The 25,131-nt window shown below is 40.6% G+C and overlaps 1 protein-coding gene across 2 annotated transcripts in view; it reads left to right on the top strand.

Moving 5' to 3' along the window:
* Positions 1-25,131, top strand: part of TENM4 (teneurin transmembrane protein 4) — a 1,707,472-nt gene that overhangs the window by 1,399,089 nt on the left and 283,252 nt on the right. For both annotated transcript variants that reach the window (XM_069070949.1, XM_069070950.1), the window contains one exon: positions 23,465-23,635. In XM_069070949.1, the coding sequence (XP_068927050.1) occupies positions 23,465-23,635 (171 nt within the window). The remainder of the gene's footprint in view (positions 1-23,464; positions 23,636-25,131) is intronic.

Below are 25,131 nucleotides of genomic sequence, written 5' to 3'. Positions count from 1 at the left end.
AGAGAGAGAGAGAGAGAGAGAGAGAGAGAGAGAGAGAGAGAGAGAGCCATACATTTGTGGAAGGTATTGAGGAAGAAGGGTAAGATCGATGAAAAAAGGGATCAAATACAATTTTAACATGATTGCTTTTTTTTCGTTTTGTTTTGTTTGAAGAAGAGAAAACTCTGTCTTGTTCTTCCATTTAGAATGTGGATTACATCTCTTAACTTTTCACTAAGAGCGAAGCCAATTTCATAACAGATATCTTATGTGATTGCTCAGCCTGAAGTTTTATTGTTTCATGCACTTGTTTTTTGTTTGAGAGAATGTCTGTGAGGGTTGTTTGAAGGAACTGGGGGTGCTTAGAAGGATGGGGGATTAAAGAACAATATTATAACTGCTTTCAAATATCTAAGGAAGGTTAAGGGAAAGAATGCACAGATTATTCTATGTGGCCCCAAGGGGTAGAAGTAGTATCAATAAGAGAAAGTTATAAACAGGAAAATTTCAATTCAGTTTAAGGAAGAATGTCTAAGTTTAGAACTAGACAGTAACCTTGAATGGGAGTGAGTTCCTCATCACAAATGGTCTTCAAGGGAAGACAGAATGACTGTGTGGAATATTGAAGCAGTTAGGTTGTACTTAGAATCAGGAAGACCTGATTTCAAATCCTGCCTCAGACACATCTCAGTTGTGCGATCTTGGGCAAGTAATTTAACTTTTATCTGCCCTCAGTTTCCTCATCTGTAAAATGGGGATAATAATAGCACCATCCTCCTGGGGTTGTTCAGAGGATCAAATGATTTAGCATATGTAAAGTAACTCTCAAACCTTAAGGCGCTGTATAAATCCTAGTTTAAAATAATATTGTAGAAGGGACTCATGCATCAGCTGAAAATTGAATCCCTGAAATCAAATCAAATCCTTCCTTCCATTGTAACTATTTTCCCTTGCCTCTTCCGTCTCTCCCCATCTCCTCTCATTATATTCCTCTCTCACCTCTTAATTTCACCTTTTAAGTATCATCCCTTCCTGTTAAATTGGTCTTGTGCCCTCTGTCTATGTATACCTGTAAACATATATACATACATTCACATATGTATTCATATGCCCATATACCCTCATATATAGACATATATATTTCTATTCCCTTCAACAATTTTCATACTGAGAAAAGTTTCATCAGTTACAATTATTGTTTTTCCATGTAGGAATGTAAGTAGTTCAACTTTGATAAGTTCCTTATGATTTCTTTTCCCTGTTTACGTTCTCATGCTTCTCTTGCTTCTTGTATCTGAATGTCAAATTTTCTATTCAGCTCTGGTTTTTTCAGCAAGAATGTTTGAAAGTCTTCTATTCCACTGAATGACCATATTTTCCCCTGAAATATGATACTCAGTTTTGCTGGGTAGGTGATTCTTGGTTTTAATCCCAGCTCCTTTGACCTCCGGAATATCATATTCCAAGCCCTTTGGTCACTTAATGTAGAAACTGCTAGCATAGCCTCTTTTTAAGGCTTTTTAAGGCATTCTTCTCCTCATTGCCATTTTGAGCCTCTTTTGCCAATTGAGTGAGTCTATTTTTTAAGGTGTGATTTTCCTCAGTCAAGCTGTTGACTCTCATCTCATAATTTTCTTGCATTGTTCTCATTTCTCTTCCCAGTTTTTCTTCCACTTCTCTTATCTGTTTCTTAAGGTCCTCTATGGCCTGTAACCAGCTCATATTTTCCTTTGAAGCTTTTGGTGCAGGAGTTCTGACTTTACTGTCTTCCTCCTGTTCCATGCTTTGCTCCATTTTGTCCCCAAAATAGGAGTCTATGTTGGAATCTTCTGTCTGCTTTGTTTCCTTTGCCTGGTCATGTTGCCCCTCAGTCACTTGACCCCTGGGCTTTTTGCCACAGTAGGACTCTGCCACCAGAAAGGGGAGCTTTCGTCCCAAACGCTGGGGTTTTCTCAGCTGCTGCAAGTATTAGATGGGTGCCCTCTCTGAGGTCTCCACATGCTCTAGCAAGCTGGACACACACCCCAGGACCCTCCACCCTAGACTGCAATCCAGATCCAAGCAGGTTAAAGCAAGGGCAATTACCCCTCAGACTGGTCACTTGGTCTCCCTATACTCTGCAGGCCAGGAGCTGAAGCTGCCATGCGGTGCTAGCTGGCTATGCCGGGTGTCTCAGTGGCTTCTCGTCCCAAGGGCAAAAGCTGCCACACTCCCACTTACTGGGTCCCAAAGTCCAGACTGCACTGACCTCTCATTTTGTCCTTTTCATCTATGTGTTGATAAATCTGGAAACAGCCACAGGTGCTGCTGATCTGGAGTCTCTGCCCCAGGGCAAAACCTCCAACTCCCATGGGCCTGGGCTCAGCATCCACAGCTCTGTGCTGGCCACTTGCTGCCGGCCTAATCAGTGGGAGGTTAGCTTCTCTGTGTCATTTTTGGGTTCTGTAGCTCCAAAGTTTGTTGAGTCCCCTTTTTACATTGATTGGGGAAGGTGGAAGCCAGAGTCCCTTGGAGGTCCTGCTTCTACTCCATCTTGACTCTGCCTCCATTCAAATCAAATCCTAAGATTCTGTGATAAATCTTTTTTTTTGGAATTAAAAATAAAATATGTGTTGTGTTAAACTTTGAGGTGTTCCATCTACACTGAAGTCTACAATTCATCCTGTAATTTGGGAGACCAGGTGGCCAAGTAGATAGAATGCTGGACCTAGAGTTAGAAAGAACAGAGTTCAAATCCACCCTCAGACACTTATTCACTGTGTGACCCTGGAAAGTCACTTAACTGCTCCAGGCCTCAGGTTCCTCATCTGTAAAATGAGGATAGTAATAGAGGTTCAAATAAGATGATGTTTGTAATGTCTATTGCAAATCTTAGAACACTATATGAATGCTATCTGGACAGCTAGGCGGTATACTATATACAGTGCCAGGTCTGGAGTCAGGAAGACTCATCTTCCTGAATTCAAGTGCAGCCTCAGACACTTCCTAGCTGTGTGACCCTGGGCAAGTCACTTGACTCTTTTGCCTAAGTTTCCTCATCTGTAAAATGAGCTGGAGAAGGAAATGGCAAACACTTCAATACCTCTTCCAACTCCAAATGGGGTCATGAAGAGTTGGGTTGGACTGAAAGGACTGAACAAGTACTATCTATTATTATAGCAGATGTTTATTGAGTGTCTCCTACAGACAAGGCCTGATATCAGGACCTTGGAGAGATACCAAGGTGAAAAAACACAGTTGCTTTCCTGAAGGAAAACAGTTTGAGGTAATAAGTGAAATAATATACAAATCCTAATGCCAAGTGGTATGTGATAAAAGCTGTAAGGAAACTGCCTAAGGAAGTGCTTCAGGAATTAGTAGAGAGAAATCAGCTCTAATTGTGAGGATCCAGGAAGGCTTCATGGAGGAGGCATTATTTGAGTTGGGTATTGAAAGATGAATGAGACATTGAGATGGGAAACTGGAGGAATTCTAGGCCAGGTTTCCTAAAATGTTGAATATATGAGAGAAGTTATTTGAAGTAAGACTAGAAAGGCACATGGGAGCCATATTATAGAGGACTCGAAATGACAAGCTGGCAATTTTGCATTTATTCCTAGAAGCCATTGGGGAATGACTGAAGACTTCAGGCTTAATAAGTTGTTTTCAAATTATTTGGGAAATTATGGAGTCCAGTTGGACTAAATATTAGGTAAAAGTAGGGATGTTTCAGGGGGCAGTCATGATATTTTATTTCACAAATAACTATTTTAAATTATTTTAATTGTTTTTTATTATAAAGAAACATTACTGCAAGTTATCCTTCTTTAGGGAATTTTGTCAGCATGGATATTCGAGGAATAGGGTAAACATTTCGCTATAATATTTGACTATATTTCAATCTGTGCTATTTTCACAGAGAGTCCTACTCAAATGGAATTCGCCACTTAATTCCATCCTCAACTGACTGACCTAGAGCCTCAGTGGTTAGCAGGCAAGGTGCTAGGCCCCTCTTTAAGACTGCTTGTCCTCATTTCTCTAATTGAAGTGAATACCCCAGTGGGAAAAGGCCAAGACCAATAATATATACACAAATTAAAACTCCATTTGGAGGTACACTGGGACCATCTTATAATTGACTTTGAACATCAAAAAATATCTCTGTCATATGGACCGTGTCACTGAGGGAATGGAGAAGGGAAAATGCTGTTTGACTTAGAAAGGGTTGCACAATACGTATCACAGGGAATTGACTGGTGACTTGGGACTGGAACACAGAAATAAGCAGCTTCTTGGTAATATTCCCACTAACTACAAAACCAGTCCTTTTTCTCTTCTTTTCTTATTGGCATAGGCAAAATCAAAGTGATGTCTCACATTTGCAGTTGCTTATTTCTCTAGCATTTTCTCATTGCATCCCTGTGAGGCACACAGGATTATACCCATTTTACAGATTGTGAGCCTCCGCTAAAGTCATGGTGGCAGAGAGACTTCCTGGGAGCTCTCTCATAGGCTAAGCTAGTGGAGTAAAAGATCTGGGCAGGCCCTCCCTAGCTGGAAAAGCCTTCACCTGGTATCTGGTGATGGACTGCCTGTCTGCCTGTCTCAGGACCATCCTAGCTAAGTTAAGAGATGCTATTACCAGTTTGGCGGTACAGTGGTGAATTCTGTGCCCACAGGGACTTTTTAAAAAATAATTAATTAATTATTTTTTTTTTTTAAGTTTACAACATTCAGTTTCACTAGCTTTTGAGCTCCAAATTTTCTCCCTCTCCCTCTCCCTCTCCTCTCCCCCAACCCCCCACGACAATATGCAACCCAATATAGGTTCTACAAATACTTTCACATTAAACATTAGTCAAGTGGCAGCTAGGTGGTGCAGTGAATAGAGCACCAACCCTGGAGTCAGAAGGTCCTGAGTTCCAATCCAGTCTCAGACACATAATACAAAAAACTAGCCATGCGACTTTGGGCAAGTCACTTAACCCCAATTGCCCTACCTTCTCCCCTGCAAAAAACAAAACACCAAATCCCCCCCCAAAAAAATAAAAAACCACATTAGTCAAGTTGTAAGGAAGGACTGTAACTAATGGAATGAACAGTGAAAAAAAAGGAACAAAACACAAAAGAGAGAGAACAAGTAATTTGCTTCAATCTGCATTCAGACTCTGTAAATCTTTCTCTGAATGTGGATAGCCTTTTCTATTACAAGTCTTTTGGAGTTGTCTTATAACCTTTCATTGCTGAGATGAACCCGGTCTGTCAAAGTCAGTCATCACAGATATGATGTGTCTGTAATTGGGTACAATGTTCTTCTCCACAAGAACTCTTAAAAAATACTCAATAAGTTAACCAAGGTGCTGGTGATCTTTGCCTTAGTGCAGTGACCACCCAGATGGATGAAATCATAGATCCCCAAAAGAGGAAAGAAGGACAGGTGGGGATACTCAGACTCAGAGCAAAATAGTTAATAAATCATAGAATTTTAGAACTGAAAGTGTTCTTAGTACATAGAAAGTTGATTCTTAAAGGGAAATGTTAACTAGATAGAGGAGAGAAGAAAGAGAGAGAGATGGGTGAAAAGGAGAAAGTCACTTTAAGTTTTAAAAATAACTTTCCTCCTAACAATCCTATGAGATAATGCAAGTGTTATTATTCTCGTATTAGAAATGGAAAATCAAGATACAGACAGGGAATGAAATTTGTCTTTTTACATAGTAAGTTTTTGGTAAAGCTGAGACTCAGACCTTGGTGATTTGACTTGAAGTCTAGCACCCTTTCTGTTATTGTTTGAAGAAGTCGTAACCTGTAAATAAAGTGACTTATTTTTTATAAACTGGGACACCTTTACATAGAAATAGATAATTTTTTTAAAATGGATTGACAACTATCCCTCTTCTCCCCCACCAAAAAAAAAAAATCCCAACAACCCCTTCCAAAGAAACAAATACAAAGAACGTTAAGGATTAGCCACCTTTCCCTTCTCTCTGTGAGCACCAGGCTCTGTATACTGGGATGGAGTTTGCCTGTCAGTGGGGCAGGGCTCATCCATTAGCAGTCTGAAAAGCCAGGCAATCACTCGAATTCCTTTGATCCCTGGGGTAATTAGGGAGGCATTGAATAGGAAGTGCTGACTCTTTGCCTTGAACAAACACAGAGTTTAACCACTTCCTTTATGTTGGGGTCTTTCCTTTAACATTTCAAAGGACTGTGGTGATTTGCCTTGAAACTGCCCCCCTTTTTTCCACTTCTACACAATTGAGGGCTAAATGAGAACCTGCCTTATTCTGCTCAGGAGAAACAAATTTTCTCCCCTATGCAGTCTTCTTGCTCATTCATCCATGCTTGCATTCATTCATTTAACAGATGTACAGACCAGAACAGCCTGGAAGATAGATTACAAAACTTCCTCCATCTGTACCTTTTTTTTTATTACCAGACTTAGTCCCATGCTTAGTCCCATCAGAGTGATGCCCCAAACCCCACAGAATGTTAGAGCTGGGGAGGACCTTGAAATGCAGAGAAGTGTCAGAATAGAGGATTCGAGATGGAAGGAATCAGAATATAGAATATTAGAACTTAGAATGTCAGAGCTAAAAGGTACCATAGAAAATTGAGTATTCTATCATAGAACATAGAATACTAGAATTAAAAATTATTTCTAAGATTGCTATGCCCATATTTGACAGAGGAAAAACCAAAAACATAGAGAAGAAGGGAAGTTCATTTATTCAATAATCATTTCTTAAGGAGTGATTTGACCAAAGCTGTATCACTAACTAGGGACAAAATTGACCTGGAACCCAGGACTCAGTGTTTTTCCTATTTATTGTTCAGTTATGTCTAATTCTTTGTGACCACATTTGGGTTTTCTTGGCAGAGAAAGTGGAGTGGTTTGCCATTTCCCTCCAGCTCATTTTACAGAAGAGGAGACTGAGGCAACCAGGGTTAAGTGACTTATCCAGGGCCACACAGCTATTAAATATCTGAGGGCAGATTTGAACTCCTGACTTCAGGGCTGACACTCTTATCTGCTGTACCATTCAGCTACCACATTTACACTATATCAGTCACTCTTTGTGACTTGGACCTTGAAATTGTCCTAAGTACACATTGAGTCCCCAGAAGAATCCATTTTATTCCAGCATTTTACCTGTCCAAAGTAGAATTTCAATCTTTTTTTTTATCATTTATTTGGTGAAGTTTTTTAATAAAAATATTCTTTACTGACCATTCTGTTCCCATTTTCAAACACTATTTCAGGAAACAGAAGCAAGTTTTAAGTATTACCCTAAGTAGAACAGAATTTAAAAGATCAGTCTATTGCTAGATGTGCATGACCATCGTTCCCTTCCCATCCTAGGGATGAGAGCGATTGCTCCGATTTCTGTGTAACTTTACAAGGTTACAAAAGATTTTCCTTAAAATAATCAGGTATGGTAGGTAGCAAGGATATTCTCATGCTTCTTGTACAGAGATAGATGCTATGGCCCAGAGAGATTTTAGTAAATTGCCCAAGGCCACATGGGTAATCAATGGCAGAGCCCACATTCAAATCTAGGTTCTTAAAAACATAGATTTAAGATCTGCAAAGGACTTCTGACATCACCTAGTCCAATGTCCTCATTTTGCAGGTGAAAAATTATGTTTCAGTGACTTGCCAAAGTGGCTGAAACCTTAGAGAATGTTGTTGTTATTCAGTCATGTCTGATTCTTCATGACTCCAGTTGGGATTTTCTTGGCAAAGACAGTGGAGTGGTTTGCCATTTCTCTCTCTAACTCATTTTACAGATAAGGAAACTGAGGCAAACAGGGTTAAGTGACTTTCCAAGAGTCACACAGCTAGTAAATGTCTAAGGCCAGATTTGAACTCACAAAGATGAGTCTTCTTAACTCCAGGGCTGGCATTCTGTCCACTGCGCCACCTTGTTGCCCCTGGAATACAGAATGTTAGAATGGTGAATAAGTAGCAGAATTAAGATTGAAACCCCGCCCCCCTTAATTTTGCCAAGCCCTTCACAGAGTTGACATAGATAATTAAGCCTCAATTCTTATAATCATTCATTTTGTGGGTTTGTCCTAATCAGAACTAGAATAAAAAGTCTTGATGGGGCTCAGAACACAAAGATTTTTCTCTTATGTTTAATACCTAGCTCTCATGGACTAAGGCAGCTGAGATTTAGGATCTTGCTTAACCATAACAGACTTGTACCCTTTACAGTAATTACGGGTTTTTTCCTCCTGTGTTTCCTTTCATAGACCTCCTCTTCTTATGGTCTCTACCTCTTGATCTGCCCTGCCTTCAGATAAAATGTACTTTCACCCTGAAAGGTCAGGTGAAGTGACAAAAAATGTTTGGGTTATCACATGGAAAGCTTCCATATAAATTCTGAAGCATGAAGGCTTTTTTTTTTTAACTTATAGGATTCTCTTCTTCAGGAAACTTGATTGATCTGAAAACCACTGAATCATATAGATGGATTCTTGATAGACATAGGATTTGGGCTAGAAGACTCCTAGGCTCTCTTCCACCTCAGAGAGTCTGCGATTGTTTTAAACAAAAATTCTAGAGCTGGAAGGGGTTTAAAGATCATTTTGTATAACGTCCTCCCTGCCCCCTGTCAAATTTTACAGAGGAGAGGCCTGAGATGGTGAGCATGGTCTTTGAACTGTGATAACTCTTAGATAGAATAAAGCCTAAAAATTTAATTATATTAACATAAAATACCACATTGATCTGCTGAATACAAATTAAGTCCGGGGCCTATATCCTGTAATTTACCTTTTCACCAGTTTTAGATGCCCCAGGGATTGATAAGTTTTTTTTTCTTCTCTGTACATTAACAGGGTATGTTTGCCTTTCCTTCCATTGGAAGACAGTTTATTGCTCTGCTTCCATTCAATCTTGCATGATTCCACCTGATTTATTGAAATATTGACAAGCCAGAAGCAAGTTCATACTGACTTTTTTTTAGACAACATTACGTATTACAAAAATATGATTAACTCTGCCATCGACAATTCTCAAGGAAAAAAAATGAGTACTTAATTTTGGTGCAGAAAGATATTTACTCTGATCATTGCAGTCAAGTTTATCCAGAAATAGGAGTAAAAATCATGCATTTACTTGATTTAACATGCTCTCTGACTGTTACTAGGCAGCATCTTGTCAGGGTGTTTTATAGAATCTATAGAATCTTGGAGCCTTAGAACTGGGAGGGAACTCAGAATCACAGAAAAGGAGAATAGATAATGCTAGGATTTGAAGGAACTTTGGGACATAGAATTTTTGATCACAGAATGTCAGATTTCAAAGAGACATTAGACATCATCAAAACTAACTTTCTCCCCCTCCCCCTCCTTTTTATGTTAGTATAACCAAGGCCTAAATAAGCACAGTCATTTGACAAAAATCATATAGACAATGTCAGAAATCTAAACCTAAAACTGTTTTTGCAGTTTTCATTGGCATATGCTGGGGTTTGTGTGTGTGTGTGTGTGTGTGTGTGTTTTTAGGGAATCTTTGCACAGATCTTAGTTTAAAGAATATAGGGGCCAAGTATTCTGGGACTTATGGCAAAAATTCCGTCAGGTAATGGGAGTAGCCTAGAGAAATAGAGAAATATTACGGTGGAGGAGATAAGAAAGCTAATGGTAAGATATCGAGATGAAGTTGGGCTGAAGTGCTTATGGAGATGATTTGAAAGACCTTTCAGTGACCCCCAGGTATAATTATAGTTCTCAGCATATGTAGGAAATTATTTTTATCTGGTGATTTCAGTACATATTAGATAAAGGTTATTATTTTTATAATGCTTTTTTTGTTTACTAATTAATTAACAAAGACCATATGTTTCTAATACTCCCACATGATATATTATGTAGCATGTGGCATTAGGGTAATACAGAACCCTAGCATCTCAGACTTACAAGCTACTTTCAGGCCAACCCAAAAGGTGAAACCTCTCAAAAGCGGAACCAATCTAGTCAATGAACATTTACGAAGTGCCTACTATGTGCCAGGCCCTGGGCAAGGAGCTGAGAATACAAAAAAAAATTGCTGCTTTCAAGGAATTTACATTCTAATGGGGGAAGGTAGAATATTAAAGGGGAGCTGAAAAAGTAGAGGTGGAGGAGGAATTAAGTATTACCCTAAGTAGAACAGAATTTAAAAGATCAGTCTATTGCTAGATGTGCATGACCATCGTTCCCTTCCCATCCTAGGGATGAGAGCGATTGCTCCGATTTCTGTGTAACTTTACAAGGTTACAAAAGATTTTCCTTAAAATAATCAGGTATGGTAGGTAGCAAGGATATTCTCATGCTTCTTGTACAGAGATAGATGCTATGGCCCAGAGAGATTTTAGTAAATTGCCCAAGGCCACATGGGCATACCCTTTCCCAAAATGGAGGTCCCCAGAAGAACTCACCATCAGGAGAAGAGGTACACAGGGGCAAAGGCAGGAGAGGTGAAGCATGGTGGGTAAGTCCAGAGAACCAGGGATGACTGGCCTGGGCCTCTCTTCAAAATGGAGATTCCTAGAAGAACTCACCAATGGGACAAAGGGTCTGTAGGAACAAACACCAACCACTCTTCTATTTCTGCCATTCTTTTCACAACTCCTCTTCAGGAAAAGAAGAAAAATTTTATGAGAGGTACTGTGACATAATAGAAAGCATCCTAGAACTGAAGTCTGAATACTTGGGTTTGAACCTCAATGCTGGTCTTTATTGTCTTGGTGACCTTGGACAGGTCCCTTTTCCATTTTGTGCCTTAGGTTTCTTCATTTATTTAATGAGAATGCTGGAGTAGATGATCTCTGAGCTTCATTTCAGTCATAAATTCTGTGATCCTATAAGGTATTCTCTTTCTGGCAATAGTTCTCGGAACCTTTCAGCAAGTAGCCAACAAAATGTGGTAGGCTGGATTTCACTCCACCAATTGGACATGACAGAGAAGTGTAGATGTGACGGCAACCCCAGACTTTCAATATTCTCATGTTTCTTCAGTCTCTGTACTGACTCTGATGCTCTGCTTCCTAATGTTCTATCTTTTAAGATCTAGCTCTCACATTTTTAATATTTGTTCAAAATTCTATGATTCTCAGATTTTATTATAAAACAGATTGAAGTACTCCCCCACAATATCACAGGACAATATACTAGAAGACCTAGATTCTGAATCCTGACTATTCTCCTTATTGCCTGTGTGACTTTGGATAAGTCACTTAATCTCTGCAAGACTTGATCCTTTCCAGTATAAAATAAAATTAGGAGATCGGAATAGATAGCCTTCTTTGTTTCCTTCCAGCAATAAATTTGCAATTCTACCATCCTCTGATCTCTTGTATCTATTCCCTTATCTCTAAGCACCCTGGCAGTGATAAGTTCATTCCTTTATCACCTGGCTCCTGAATTATTCTGCTAGCCTCCTGATTCCTTTCCTTAATTCCATTCTCCCTTCTTTCCATTCCACTCTCCCCAACAGTCTTAAAACACAGGTATAAACATGTCACTCCCTCCATCATAAGCCGCTGATGGTTCCCTATTGCCTCTAACATAATACATCAACTCCTCATGTGTTTCATACAGTCCACAATCTGCCTCCCACTTACTTTTCAGCCTTATCTCATGCTATTCCCCTTTGTGCAATATGCATTCCATCCATTTCCAACAAAACAGCTCTCCAAATAGGACATTCCATTTTCTGCTTCCCCTGCATGTGCATGGGTTCTCCCCGATTCCTGGAATGTACTTTTTCTCACCCCTGCATCTCAAAATCCTTGCCTTCCTTCATGCTTGAAAAGAATGCAGTTTAACAGACTCTCTCTCCCTTCAGAATAGCTCAGAACAGTTGTGCTTTCAATAAGAACTTTCCAATTTTCGACTTAATTTCAAGCATTGTAATTGATTGGTTTGGTAATTATTACCTCCTCGGCTTGGCCAAGTCAACAAGCTAATAGAAAGAAGTTGAACAATGTGTTTTCCACCTCTTCTGCTGACTTCTGTGGTTTCTGGAGGTCTCGTATGCCTTACTAAGCATGTCTCCTTTTCTCCTCCCCACGATCCATCACAGTCATCGTATTCTCTCCTTGAACTCCCTCAGTCAATCAGCTTGTCCCAGAAGCCATCCCCCACCCCCTTTTTGACCTTGTGAATTACTCTCTGGGCTGATCCTTTGTTCATCTTTAAGATTCTTTCTGCTTTTAAGACAGAACTGCGCTGTGTCGGTTCAACTTTTAGAGCCCACTTCGAAAACCCAATTGCCTCTCAGAGTGAAAACTGATAGATGAACCTCAGGATGGGTGTCGCTTCACTTTGTCCAACACAAAATATGTGCTTAATGATGAAGGACTAGAATGTCTAGGGGGAGGGATGTGAAAGCCTCACTGTCTCCTGCCCTCATCAGATTGTGGTGCCACAGAAAAGGGCCTACATTTGGAGAGTGGACACGGTTTCACTTAATACCTTTGTAACTTTGCCCAAGTGACATCACTGGTCTGAGTCTTAATTCTCACATTTGTAAAAGGGAGAGGTGGGACAGGGGCTGTAAAGTCCCATCCAGACTCTGCATCTGTGATGTTATCCTAATGTCTTCCATTCCCCAGATGCCATGTTTTAGGAAGGACATTGATAAACTGTTACATATGGCGAAGGGTTAACCAAGGTGGAGGGAGGATGTGAAACCACACCTGGTAGTTGCAGGAAGGGGAGATGTTCAGCCTAGGGAACAGAAGAATTTTGGTGAGATATAATCATTCTCTCCAGAAGTCTTAAGGGCTGTTAGAAGAAAAGGATTAGACTCATTTTGTGTAACTCCAATGGGGAGAACTAGAAGCCATAGGGCTTTTACTCCGTGTTAGGAAGAATTGCTTCCTAAGAGCTGCCCAGAATAATGAATGACTGCCTGAGGATGGGGTGGGCTTGTGAGCTTCCTTTCCCTGGAGGTGACAGAGGAGCCTCGTGACCCCTTGTTGAACACTCCCATTGAGTACATTCATGTTTGGACACGATGACCACTGAAGGCCTAGATCTCTTTGGTCCTCTGACTCAGTGATAGGATCACATAGGATGCATAGGAAAATTCTAATGTTGTAAACATACAATCTGAGACTCAAAAATGCTGTCTGCTTTGTTCCATTTTAACCTGGTTAAATAATTCTGCTCTGTACAAATTCTACATTAAATTTCAGAGGTAGCTGTCATTTATTGAAAAGATTCCAATCTTTAGACCACCAGGGACCTACGTGCAGAATTTGGTTCTAGAGAGCCTTGGGCAAGTGAGTTTCTTTCGCTGGGCCTCAGTGAAACGGGGAATAATGGAAGGTGCACAGACTACCTTATGGAAGTCTTAACAGAGTCAAAGAATAGCAGTCATGAGGGATGCCATGTGGTTTAAAAGAAAGGGCTCTTAGGCTTCAGTCAGAAGGCCTGGGTTGAAGTCTTCTCTGCTCAGGGAAAATCCCTTTGCCTCTCAGTTTCCTCCTCAGTTAAATGCAAAGGATGACCCCTAAGGACCCTGCTAGTTCTAAGGGTCACAGAATCCCCACGGATGGGTTTTGTAAAGCGCATTGTTACTACAGAGCCTTCCAGGAATGGGAATTGTCATCAGTCACCTACAAATCCACCCTCAGGCATTAGATTCAGTGCCCAAGTTTGTTTCCATCATCAATAAATATTTATTGAGCTGCTATAACTTTCCAGGCACTGTTCTCAGTGCTGAATAAAACAAGCCAAGCAAGGTCAAGATGTCAATCCAAGGGCCAGGTCACATAAAAACTTGATCATCATTGACTTTTTTCCCCATAGAGATCACAGAAAAAAGAACCCCAGTTACCTAAAGAAAGCATTGATCTATAGGGGAAGGAGGGTCACCAGATGATGATGATGGTGGTGGTGGCGGTAGGGATGATAGCAAACATCTATATAGAACCTGGAGCAGCCAGATAGCATAGGGGATAGAGCACTGGGCCTGGAGTCAGGAAGACTCATCTCCCTGAGTTCAAATCTAACCTTAGATGCTTAACTGGCTATGTGACCCTGGGCAAGTCACTTAACCCTATTTGCCTCAGTTTCCCCATCTATAAAATGAACTGAAGAAGGAAATGGCAAAGCCCTCCAGTGTTGGCCAAGAAAAACCCAAATGGGAGCATGAATAGTCAGACAACTGAAATGACCGGAACAGCAACAACATATGACACCACCAGAGTTTCCCAGAGAACCCGTCTCGGCTATATCTAGATTTGCTATAGGTGGGCAGGAAGCCTCTGCTTGAAGACTTCCTGAAACAGTTCATTCTCCTTGTGGCCAGGGTCTCAGGATTTAGAGTAGGGACAGGATCTTAGCAATCATCCTGCCATTCTGGCCTCATCTTTTAACAGAGGAGAAAACAACCCTGGAGTCATTAAATGAGTTTGTCAAGACAAACATAGGCAGTTAAATCTCAGATATAAAGAATTCAAATTCAGGTCTTCTGGCTCTAAAATCCTCTTCTCATTCAACTGCATCATGTTACTTCTTGAGCTTTTCCTTCCTTAATGTTGAGAAATCCTTGAGATTGAGGAGATGTCTGTGGCTATAGATCTTCTTTCTGTGGGTTCTATCCAGCCCTCTGCAGAGGGGTTGATCAGCCTGGGAGTTGGGGGACCCGGGCTCTCCCATCTGGCTCTGCAGCCACCATACCTGCCTAATTTCAAGCAGATCACTTATTGTGTCTGAGACTCAGTTTCCACATCCTCAAAGAAAGGGAAGGAGACGAAGGGGGTCGCTTGCAGCAATAAAACATGCTGTGCTCATTTAGGATACCTCAGAACCACTGACAAATGCCTCTTCTGTGTCCAGAAGGGGACCATAGGCCCTCGAAGGCTCTGACAGAAAAGCATCAACACTGAGCTTGAAATGTCTTCAGGTGTGGGCTTTGCCAAGGACGGCACATCTGTTATCTGAGCACCAATCCTGCTTAATTTAGAGATGCTTATCCACAGTAGCAGCTCAGACCAGCAGATGGGGCTTGTGTTAGTGGAGGGAGCATGCACCAACAGAAAAATGTGTTGTTGAAGTAGTAAATACCATATACCATTTCAAAGATGTCTCTGAATGAGTTTTCATGTGATCTTAAGAGGCAGCCAGGTGAGGCGGAGAGAGCGCAGTCTTTGAAGTCAAGAGGCCTCAATTTAAAATCAGCCTTTGGTGCTTGCCAGCCCTGTGACTTTGGCAAGTCACCTCCCCTTTCTGAGCTTCAGTTTTCTTCTCTTGTAAAATGGGGGTAATATAGCTACCCTGCACATCATGCAGAGTTGTCTTGAGAAAAGTGTTTGGTAAACTCTGTTTTAACATCTATACATCCCAGCTGACTTTTTAAAGTGGTATCAACATTGGTATCAACAGTTTACTCATGGTAGAAAGACACCTACTACACTAGGGCCATCCCCAGTGACTACCTTGATTTATTCATTCACTTAGTGACTCTCAAGACTGGTTTCCTCAACTCTATCTTGGTGTGGGTTGTATACAGTTGAAACTACTGTTTGCCTCTGGAGCAGTAGAGGCTGCTTCTTATGACTTTGTTAATTGTCTTCCGCTCTTTGGATGTGGAGAGAGCCTGCAGTATCTGAATCTATATTGAAGGTTGTTTTTATTTTTTTCCTCCAAAAAATGTCAAGCTGGAGGGTGCACTTTCAGAGCCACATCTCATGTCTTGCTGGGCAGAAAAAAGCCAAGGAAAATGTCAGCAGTGGGATCGGATTGACCCGATACTAAGAACATCAGGAGTCCAAACTTCTTTTGCGACTTCACTTTGCTTTTAGGAACCATTAACATTTCAAAGCAGGTGATTGTGTCAGTGGTAGACCCTTCCAGAGTCTTGTTCAGAACTCTCCTTAGCATTTTTTCACTCTTTCATTGAATTATGCATTAGTTTCACAGAAGAAAACAGAACCAAATTACTTGTCCATAATGCTTTCAAAGCATTTAAAGGGGATTTTGCAGAAATGTCTATAAATACAATATAGATCTGTAGCCTACATAATGGAGATGGATATGGGGGTGGGACTAGAGATCTAGCATGTTCTGGGAGGGGGGGAGGTTGTGGATCATTAAGAAGATGAGTCTTGCCCTGCCTTCCCCCCTCCAAAAAGCAAAAAAGAAAAAAAAAAGATAAGGAGTCAACCAGCCTGGGAAAGGAGGTGGGGAGTCCTGACCTGCCAGAGAATGCATATCCCTAAAGGCAAAGGTTCTTGGATGCCAAGTAAGAGGATATAAGCTAAATCTGAGAACAAATGGTCCTCGAAGCAGGAAGCAAGATGGGCAGACCAAAGTTAGGGAAAAGACTGTATCTGCAAGTAAAAATTTGCTCCAAATCAGTTGGAGACAGGATCCTTTTATGGTTGGTGCCATATAAGCCAGAAGCCCCACTCTTCAATTCAGTTATTATTGTTGTTATTCAGTCATTTCTGTTATATCTGACTTCATCACCATATTTGGGGTTTTCTTGGTAAAGATACTGGAGTGATTTGCCATTTCTTCATCTAGCTTATTTTTACAGATGAAGAAACTGAGGCAAGCATGGTTAAGTGACTTATGCAGGGTCATACAGCTAATGTCTGAGGCCATATCTTTCTTTGATATTTATAACTCTTTACCTAGCTTATGATCCTATTTGAAGTATTTGGAAGTCAAAATATTTTGCTTATTTTTGTGCTTTTTTTTTCTTTCAGAAATACCTTGAATACCTCTATTTTGTTAATGTTAATCTTTTCCATTGATGATTAGACTCACGTTCACGGAGTTTATAATTTTTAATTCTTGAATGTTGCTATGGTCCAGAATATTCTTTTCCTAATAGCCTATTCTCTGGTGATGAACCTCTCAACCTAATTAAGCTGATCTTTAAACAACAAAGCATAAAGTATAACTAGGGCTATATTTGAAACCATTTCAGATTAGTAGGAACTTGTATTCTAGCAGCATCATATTCAAGGCTGCAACGTGAGTTCTCTTGCTTTTTTAGAATATATCATTCTCTTCTTTTCTGCCAGTTCACATTATTGTGTTACTCATGTTTTCTTTCTGTCATATTTGAAGGACTTTTGTCTGACTTCTTGTCTTTGGAATCATTCCATTTAGCCACAACATTTCTCAGCATTTAAGGTAGTTTTTCCTCCTTGCTGGTGATCTATGGATCCTCTCAAGGAGAGCTTCATTGTGTGGATTCCAAAGTTCTGGAAGACTTTCTTATATTATTTCTTAAATTGTGGCATTCATGTTTTTGAGTTTGTTTCCTTATGTTATCTCTGCACATCCTTTCTTTAAGGTCAGGCTTTTTAGCTTGCAATCTGTGTATTATTTTAGCAGAATTGCCTTTTACTTCCCTTCTGCCAAATTTTCCCTGTCTTTAGTATTTTCATGTTCCAGATTTGTTCATCTCTCATTTCTTTATAGAGATCCTTCCTCCCTTTGTCCTTACTTCTTTCCCTTCTTTATCACAAGCTAATTTTTCTAATGTGTTTATTGTTTTTAAATTCCTTATGAAGAGCTCTCATTTCTGATCCTTATTTATTCTCATTTTCATCTTTTGTGGATTTTTATTTGTATTTTGAACCATTTTAGAGGGTTTTTGTTACTTTTTTCTGAGAATTTTTCAGGGTTAACTTTCCTTCATATCACATCATATTCTGTATTTATGCATGTATATATATGTATGTATGTATGTATGTATGTATGTGTGTATATAATGACCTTAACCCACTCCCAGCTGGACTGCAAGGCTACCTCATCCTCTTTACATTAAGGTGTCTAAAATTCATTTATCTGGATCCCTACCCTGAGTCTCTTGTAAGGAAGTAGTAAGGTGAAAGTGAAACTGGGTGCTCTTTAGACACTTTCTCTCCAGGCATCCACACTGAAGGCTCTCCCAGTTCTGCCTTCCATTCTCACCTTTTTCTTTTACCAGAATTGGTATCTCTGACTTCTTGTGGGGAGAGGGATGGCAAAGGGTATTTGGATCGAGTCACTGAAGCAGTAGAAGTCTCTCCCAGGGTCCAACCTCAGTCAAAAGGCAGCATGATTTCACCTTGCTCAATTCTATCTTCCTTGCTTTCCATGGATGAGAAAAATCAATATCTACCATTTCTTGTGGGCTGTGGGAGAGGGCCAGGTGTGCTCAACAGAGTTGGTTCTCTGTCCTAGGGCTAGGCCTTACACAAACCTGTCAATGTGGCTTCTGTTCTTTCTGAAAGCTAGTGGGAGAGCAGTTGAAGTATGATCTGCAAGATGGGAGACAAATTACTTTCTCCAAGCCTCTTCGGCCATCCAACTCCACCAAAAAAAAAAAAAATGGATTATATGCACATGAAGAGAAATTCCAAAATACAAGACAGACTCCAACAAGATAAAGCCTCTATGAATTAACCTTTGAAAATTCTTGCAGGTCACATGACTAAGAAGTTTCTGTAGTTTATATTTTTGTAGTTGCCCAGCTCACTTTTAGGGAGGAGGTTGTTGGTTGATAAGCCACTTCTGTAGAAGTTGGAAATAGTTGGCAATTTCAGGGATGCACTGAACTCATCATGGAATCCTAGGATAGGAAAGGGAATTTGAGGTTATGTGGTCCAAACCCCACTTAAAGAAATATTTTTGGAAGGGTGCCTTCAAATGTTAATCTGCTTAAATAAACTGAGCTTACTGCTGGTGAGCAATTATTATATGCATCTGTGTGTGGATGGACGGATGGATGGATGAATGGAAAGAAAAAGGAAAAAGAAGGGATGTAAAGGAGGAAGGGAGAAAGGTAGAAATAAAAATAAAGGAAGGAAGGAATGAAGGGAAGAAAGAAGGAAACACTAATCTGTTATATCTGTATCTGCTATAAGTGTCTTCATTTACCTGGACTCAAATTCCTTTCCTATAAAATAAGTAGGTTGAAATAGATGGTCTCTAAGCCTCATTCCAACATTCTGTATAGTCTGGGTTCTTACATATTTTGTTCTAAGGTCTCTTGCAGCTCTAATATTCTGTGTTTACTTGAACATTGTGTATTCTAAGGCTCCAGCTCTAATTGTCCATGTTAAAACATTCTAAGTTACAAGATCACTTTTCAGCTCTAACACTGTATTCTAAATTCATTTTTAGCACTAACATACTGTGATTCTATGGTTTCATATCATGGGCCCTCTTTACATTTTCTCAGGTGACAAAGTTAATTTAATAGCTTTGTTCCTCATTTCTTGTGAGGATGTGTTTTTGTAAAGTTTCTTTCTCTCTTCCTTTTTCTCTCTTTCTCCCTCCCTCCCCCTTCCTTCCCTCCTTCTTTCCTATCTTCCTTCTTCCTTTTTTCTTCCCTTCTTTCTTTTTTCCCCTTCCTTCTTTTATTTCTAGGTAAGGGAAAACTTTCAGAGTAAGCAGAGTTTCTCTTCCTAAAGGGTGTTCACTCTTAGATTACTTAATTCTAATTACCTATTAGCAAGACAATACTCTTTGTACAATTAGATAAGATAATTGATTCTAAAGGGGAAGAAAGTGCTAATTTAGCTATAGTCATCTGAGGTGTCTGAGTTCCAGACAATTGTCCAATTACTTGTGGAGTTGCCAATGTAGAGATCAAAATGGTGAGATAGTAAAAGGAGAACTGAGTTAATTTATCATTAGAAATATCTGTCATAGGATCATAGATCATAGATTTAGAATGGAAAGGGACTTTTGAGGTCATCTAGTCCACTGGCACCCAGAGGGATTAATTATCTGACTTGCCCAAGGTTGCCCTAATAGATAAATGGCAAAGATTTAGACCAGTCATAAAGTCATAGATTTAAAGCTAGAAGAAACCTTACCATTTATCTTGTCTAACCTTCCTCATTTTACACATAAGGGAACTGAGACCCAGAAAGGTCAAGTGATTTGCCCAGTGCAATAAGTAGCAATCTGAACCCAGGTCTTCAGGGTCTAAAGCTTGGGTTCTTTTTTTTTTTCCTTAACTATGCTTTACTGCCTCTATTTACATGCCTAATCTCAAGCCAATAGAACAGCATGTCTATTTCACCACCAATGCAACTTCAATTTACCTCCAATGTAATTTATTCATTTGAAAAAAATGAAAATGGGTCAGCTTGAGATAATTACTCCCAAGTATGAAGATATTTGGCCTTTGGATCAGAAAGAACTAATAATAATGATATTTAGCATTTTATGATTACAAAATATTTGTTTATTTTACCTGATTTGCACCTCATAGTTAATAGAGAACACTTTATTCACACCATCCAAATGAAGTAAATAGGTCCAAATAAATTATTCTTGTTTCATAAGACAAAGGAAACAGATGCCGAGAGAGCTGAAATGACTTGCCCCCATAAGCTGGGTGGTACAGTAAGGAGACTGTTGTAGTAATATTTAGGAAGATATAGGTTCATATCTCCTCTCTGTCACTTACTAGCTTTGTGACCGTGGACCTCAGTTTCCTCTTGTGTAAAAAGGGAGTAAAAATGCCTGCAGTACCTGTTTCACAAGGTTATAGTAAAACTCAAGCGAGATAGACTTTATGGTGAATAGTTTTAAAACTTCAAAGCTGTATAAAAAATGGCAGCTATTATTATCGATACAGAGCCCACAGTCCTTTCATTTTCTGGGGGCTGCCATTTTAGAAAACTCTTCTCAGGGAAAAGTTATACTTGACTGCTCTCCGAAAGCTGGGGCTGACTTGGGCTTGACAGTGTGGCCTTAGGTATGGCTCAAAAGTCAGCAGAGTCAGAGAACTTGGAATTAGAACAGATCTCAGTGGGTGCCTAGCCCATCTGCTGTCCAAATCATGAATTCTGTCTATAGTATCCCTGAGACTTTAAAAAAAAAAGTTTTTGCTTTAAAACCTCCAGGGATAATGAGAGGAGGGGGAAAGAGAATTTGGAATTCAGAATCTGAAAAAATAATGTTAAATTGTTTTTACATGTAATTGGGGGGAAATATATATATATATGTATATACATATATATATATATTTTTAAAGACTTCCAGGAATCTAGAACTGACAGGTTCCCAGAGTCATCTCATGCCACTCTGGAGACAGATCTGGTTGTTAGGATATTGAGTGTAAAGTCCATCTGAAACTGTACTTGCCTCCCTACTTCCCTGTGACCCATCTTTCCTTATCCCCTCTACCCATCTGTCTTATTCCTGCCTCCCCCTGCCTTGTATTTATCCAAGTGCTTAGCACAATGCCGGGTACATAGTGGGTTTAGAATAAATTTATAATAACAGAATAAATGCTTATTCTCTTGCCAGTTCCTTTCTGTTGTACCCAGTGATAGGACTTTAGCCATCGATTTCACTTAGAAATTTGGATGTGATGGAGTACCCATGAGGATAGTTGGGGCTTTAGGACGAACTAGGGAACAGAAGACCCTAAAACTGTGGGAAACCTAAAAGGAAATTAGGAAACTTGTTAAAGATGAAGTGTTTGTGTTTGTATTAAGAGGATGATGTTGTGCAGCCAGCCTGTTTCCTTTGTTGTAGTAGCAGAAGCTAGTCCCCTTCGCATCAGTCCAGGCTCTAGCCAGACATGTGTTTACTTTTTCCATGCACTATTCCCCTGCTTTGGTCTAATTGCCCTCACATCATTTCTTGGAACAAGCTTCATAGGGCGGGTGGCTTTGCGTGAGCTGCACAAGCCACAGTGAGTTCGGGCCTGGGCTCATGCAAATTCAATCTGCATTCCATCTTCCATGTATCCCCAGCGAGGGGTCCTTGACCTAATTAGCAGGAAATCCAAAATTCTCCTGGATGATGCCTATGATCTTTCCTCTATACTTATCTCATCTGCCCTTTTCACCCCTTAACTGCCTATCCCACCTAGACCCCTCCTGAGAAAATAACAAAATAATGATATTATTATATAGTGTTTTTGACTATCCCTGAGACAGCTAGTTCAAGGCATAGTATCCCCATTTTAATAATAACCAGCATTTAGAGAGCATATAAAGATGGCAAAGTGCTTGATACCTTTTATTTCATTTGATCCTCACAAAAAACCCTGGGAAGGTGGTACTATTCTTATCTGCACTTTACAGATGAGGAAACTGAGGCAGTCAGCAGGAGAGTGACTTACCCAGGGTCACTCGGCTAGCCAGTGTCTGAGGCAGGATTTGAACTGAGGTCTTCCTGATTCAAAAGCATAATACTCTGACCATTGTCCCAATTTTATAGATGAGGAGACAGAGGTTTGAAGTGCTTACAGTGGCTTTTCCATGGTCACACAACTAGGAGGAGCTAGAACTGAGATTGAAACCCAGGTCTCTTCACTGCGGTCCCCTTCGCAAATGCTGACCCACTTTGTAAAAATGTCTACAACACAACAAAGCTGTAATAAGACCTAATTCTGGTAACTGTAGCAGTTTGCCTTTTAAAAAAAAATATTCTTTAAACAAAGTAATTTGGAAGAGGACCTCCTGAGTCACCAGAGTCTCCAGGAACATGCACTGTTTTAGATTACATTGCCATGGGTTGCCAGGTAACTTAGGAGCTAGATGGGGTGGGGAACCTGTGGCCTTAAGGCCACATGTGTCCCTCTAGGTCCTCAGGTGTGGCCAAACATGGATTTAGTCAAAGGGCCACACTTGAAGGCCCAGAGGTCCACAGGTCACCTCGAGGCTAGACATTTTAATGGTAGCCCTAAAGAAAGCTCTGAAATTCTCCTCTGGTACTTCATTGTGCTTTGGAATTGACCTTTGAATCCATTTACCTGGCTAGTCCTTCCCATCATTCAGTCAATCAGTAAACATTTATTAAGTGCCTACACTGTGTCTGGCACTGTGCTAAGCACCAGAGATACAAAAAGAGGCAATAAATACCCCCCATCCACAAGGAGCTTACAAACTGATGAGAGAGACAAAAAGCAAACAAACGCAAATTATGCAAGATAATTAGGAAATAATCATCAGAGGTAAACACTAGAATTGGAAGGTGTTAGAGAAGACTTCCTGTAGAAGATGGCATTTTAGTTGTGATTCACAGGAAGCCATGAGAAGGAAAAGCATTCCAGACGTGCTGGACAGCCAGAGAGAGTGCCCAGAGCCCAGATGGAGTGTCTTGTTCATTAAATAACCAAGAGACCAGTGTCGCAGGATGGAAGATAGAAGAAGTCTGGAAAGGCAGGATGAGGCTTCCAAGATGGAAAATCTTCGAGTCCAGAATGAACAAAGGACTACATGTTTGTCACCTGTGCTGGGAGAGGCTCCTTCCCCAGGTTGGCCACAGGCTGATGCATTTGTCAGGCACAGCAACTCTTGAAACACCTCTCCTAAGTCACAGAGGGACTGAGATATGTACATCAGTGGAAAGAGAGATCACACTGTTGAAATGACTGGTTCTTGAAGTAGGTGTGTTTTAAAGCAATGGGCCATGAGTCCCTGAAGCCTCAGCTTTTCCCTAGTTCCTGTACTTCCCCCTAATCCCTTTGGGTTTGGAAATTCCCTTTCCTCTTCTCACAGAAAAAGATGATTTTTCTCATTGCTCACCACAGCCATGCACCTGTTTGGCCTAAACTGGCACCTGCAGCCGCTGGAAGGGCCGATGTATGAGATGACGGAGGACACAGCCAGCAGTTGGCCTGTGCCAACAGACGTCTCCCTGTATCCCTCGGGGGGCACAGGGTTAGAGTTACCTGACAGGAAAGGCAAAGAAGCCGGAGAAGGTAGGGTTGGTGTCTTGTCCTTGTTGTCAGTCCTCTTTGTCCGCCTGTGAACTGAAGAGACGTTTGCTCACACGCCTGCCACGTTCCCCAACGTGGCTCCATGCTCTTGGCGCTTCTCCATCCTTCCATGCTCAGTGCTGGCTTCCCACCACTACGACTTCACCTGTGTCTCTTCATTCTGATTTCATGTCGCTATATGAGCTAATTTGGGTGGGATGGATGGTGAAGGTTGACTGTCCTGGTACAGAGCCATATCCCATCCACCTCCAGAGAGAAGCAACTCGGTGCTTTACTGTTAAACCTTGAACACTCTTGTGGTTGCCACCTTGGCATTTTGAAGGAAACCAGACAAGAAACTGAATGGGGATGGAGGGATTCTCAGGGTGAGAAGCTGGTGCTGGATATCTGACTTTGATATTTTAGAGCAGAAACCCCCCCTAAGACTGGAATGGCCTACCCTTGGGCCTTCTTGGTACACTGAAGGCACCAGATACTTTTCCACAAGACCAGAGACATGGAGAAGTGGAGGAGTCCCAGGCACCAGACTTGTCTGGTGATTACTTTGGGACAGGTGGGCATAAATCAATCTTTGAGTTGCCACAGCCAGCTTCACTTCTGGAATCTCACTCATCTCAGCTGCCATCATGCTCATGCCAGGCTCCAAACTCGCCTCCTTGTCTTTTCTTTTCCTTTCCCCTCAGGGAATGCTAAGGGAATGTTGTCTTTGCTTCATCCTGATCGTTTACCTGGTTTCTTTTCACACCATCAATCTGTGGGTATGCATGCTGGGTGCCCATATGTTTGTTCATAACCTCCAATGCCAATTTGTCTTTTGATCTTTTGTTATACCAAAGTTAACTTAAAACAACAGACATCCCATAGGAGCCAGAGAAGAGAGGGTCAAAGACCCTGCCAGTTCTCTGAGGTGCTAAGAATTCAATAGCTCCCCATATATATCTGCTTAAAACTCTGATTTGTAAGGACCAGCTCTCAAATCATTTAAGATGACCCCGTCAGCCATAGTTAGTAACAGTTAATAATGGAGTGATAACATGTTTAGTCAGTTGTCTCATCAAAACTTGTTCATAGTAGGCTTGTCTCAGATCCTATCTTTATGTGATTAATATATTTTAATTGGATTATTATTCAGTTGAACATTAATTAAGTTCCTGCTATATACCAGCCATTGTGCTAGGTTCTGAATTGGAAAATAATGCCCACCCAGACCCATTAGAGCAGGGGTCCTTAGCTTTTATTTGTGCCACGGACCTTTGTGGCAGTCTGATGAAGCCTACGGATCTCATCTTAGAATGATGTTTTTAAATAATTGAAAGAAATGCTAGAGGTTGGTGGCAATAGAGATGTGATTTTCCCCTGTATATGTTCACATTCCCACTGAGATCTCTCCACATTTCCTGGTTTCCAGGTTAATAGCCTCAGCATTAAAGGATCTGATTCCATTGCTTTAGACCCACTGATGGTCTGTCATCTAAGGA

The sequence above is a fragment of the Petaurus breviceps genome, unplaced genomic scaffold (assembly GCF_028583685.1).
Source record: "Petaurus breviceps papuanus isolate PSGF00001 unplaced genomic scaffold, PetGlider_PUasm1.0 90823, whole genome shotgun sequence".
Classification (NCBI taxonomy): domain Eukaryota; kingdom Metazoa; phylum Chordata; class Mammalia; order Diprotodontia; family Petauridae; genus Petaurus; species Petaurus breviceps.
The sequence above is the reverse complement of the archived record's forward strand: the minus strand, read 5'-3'. Positions and strand labels throughout refer to the sequence as shown.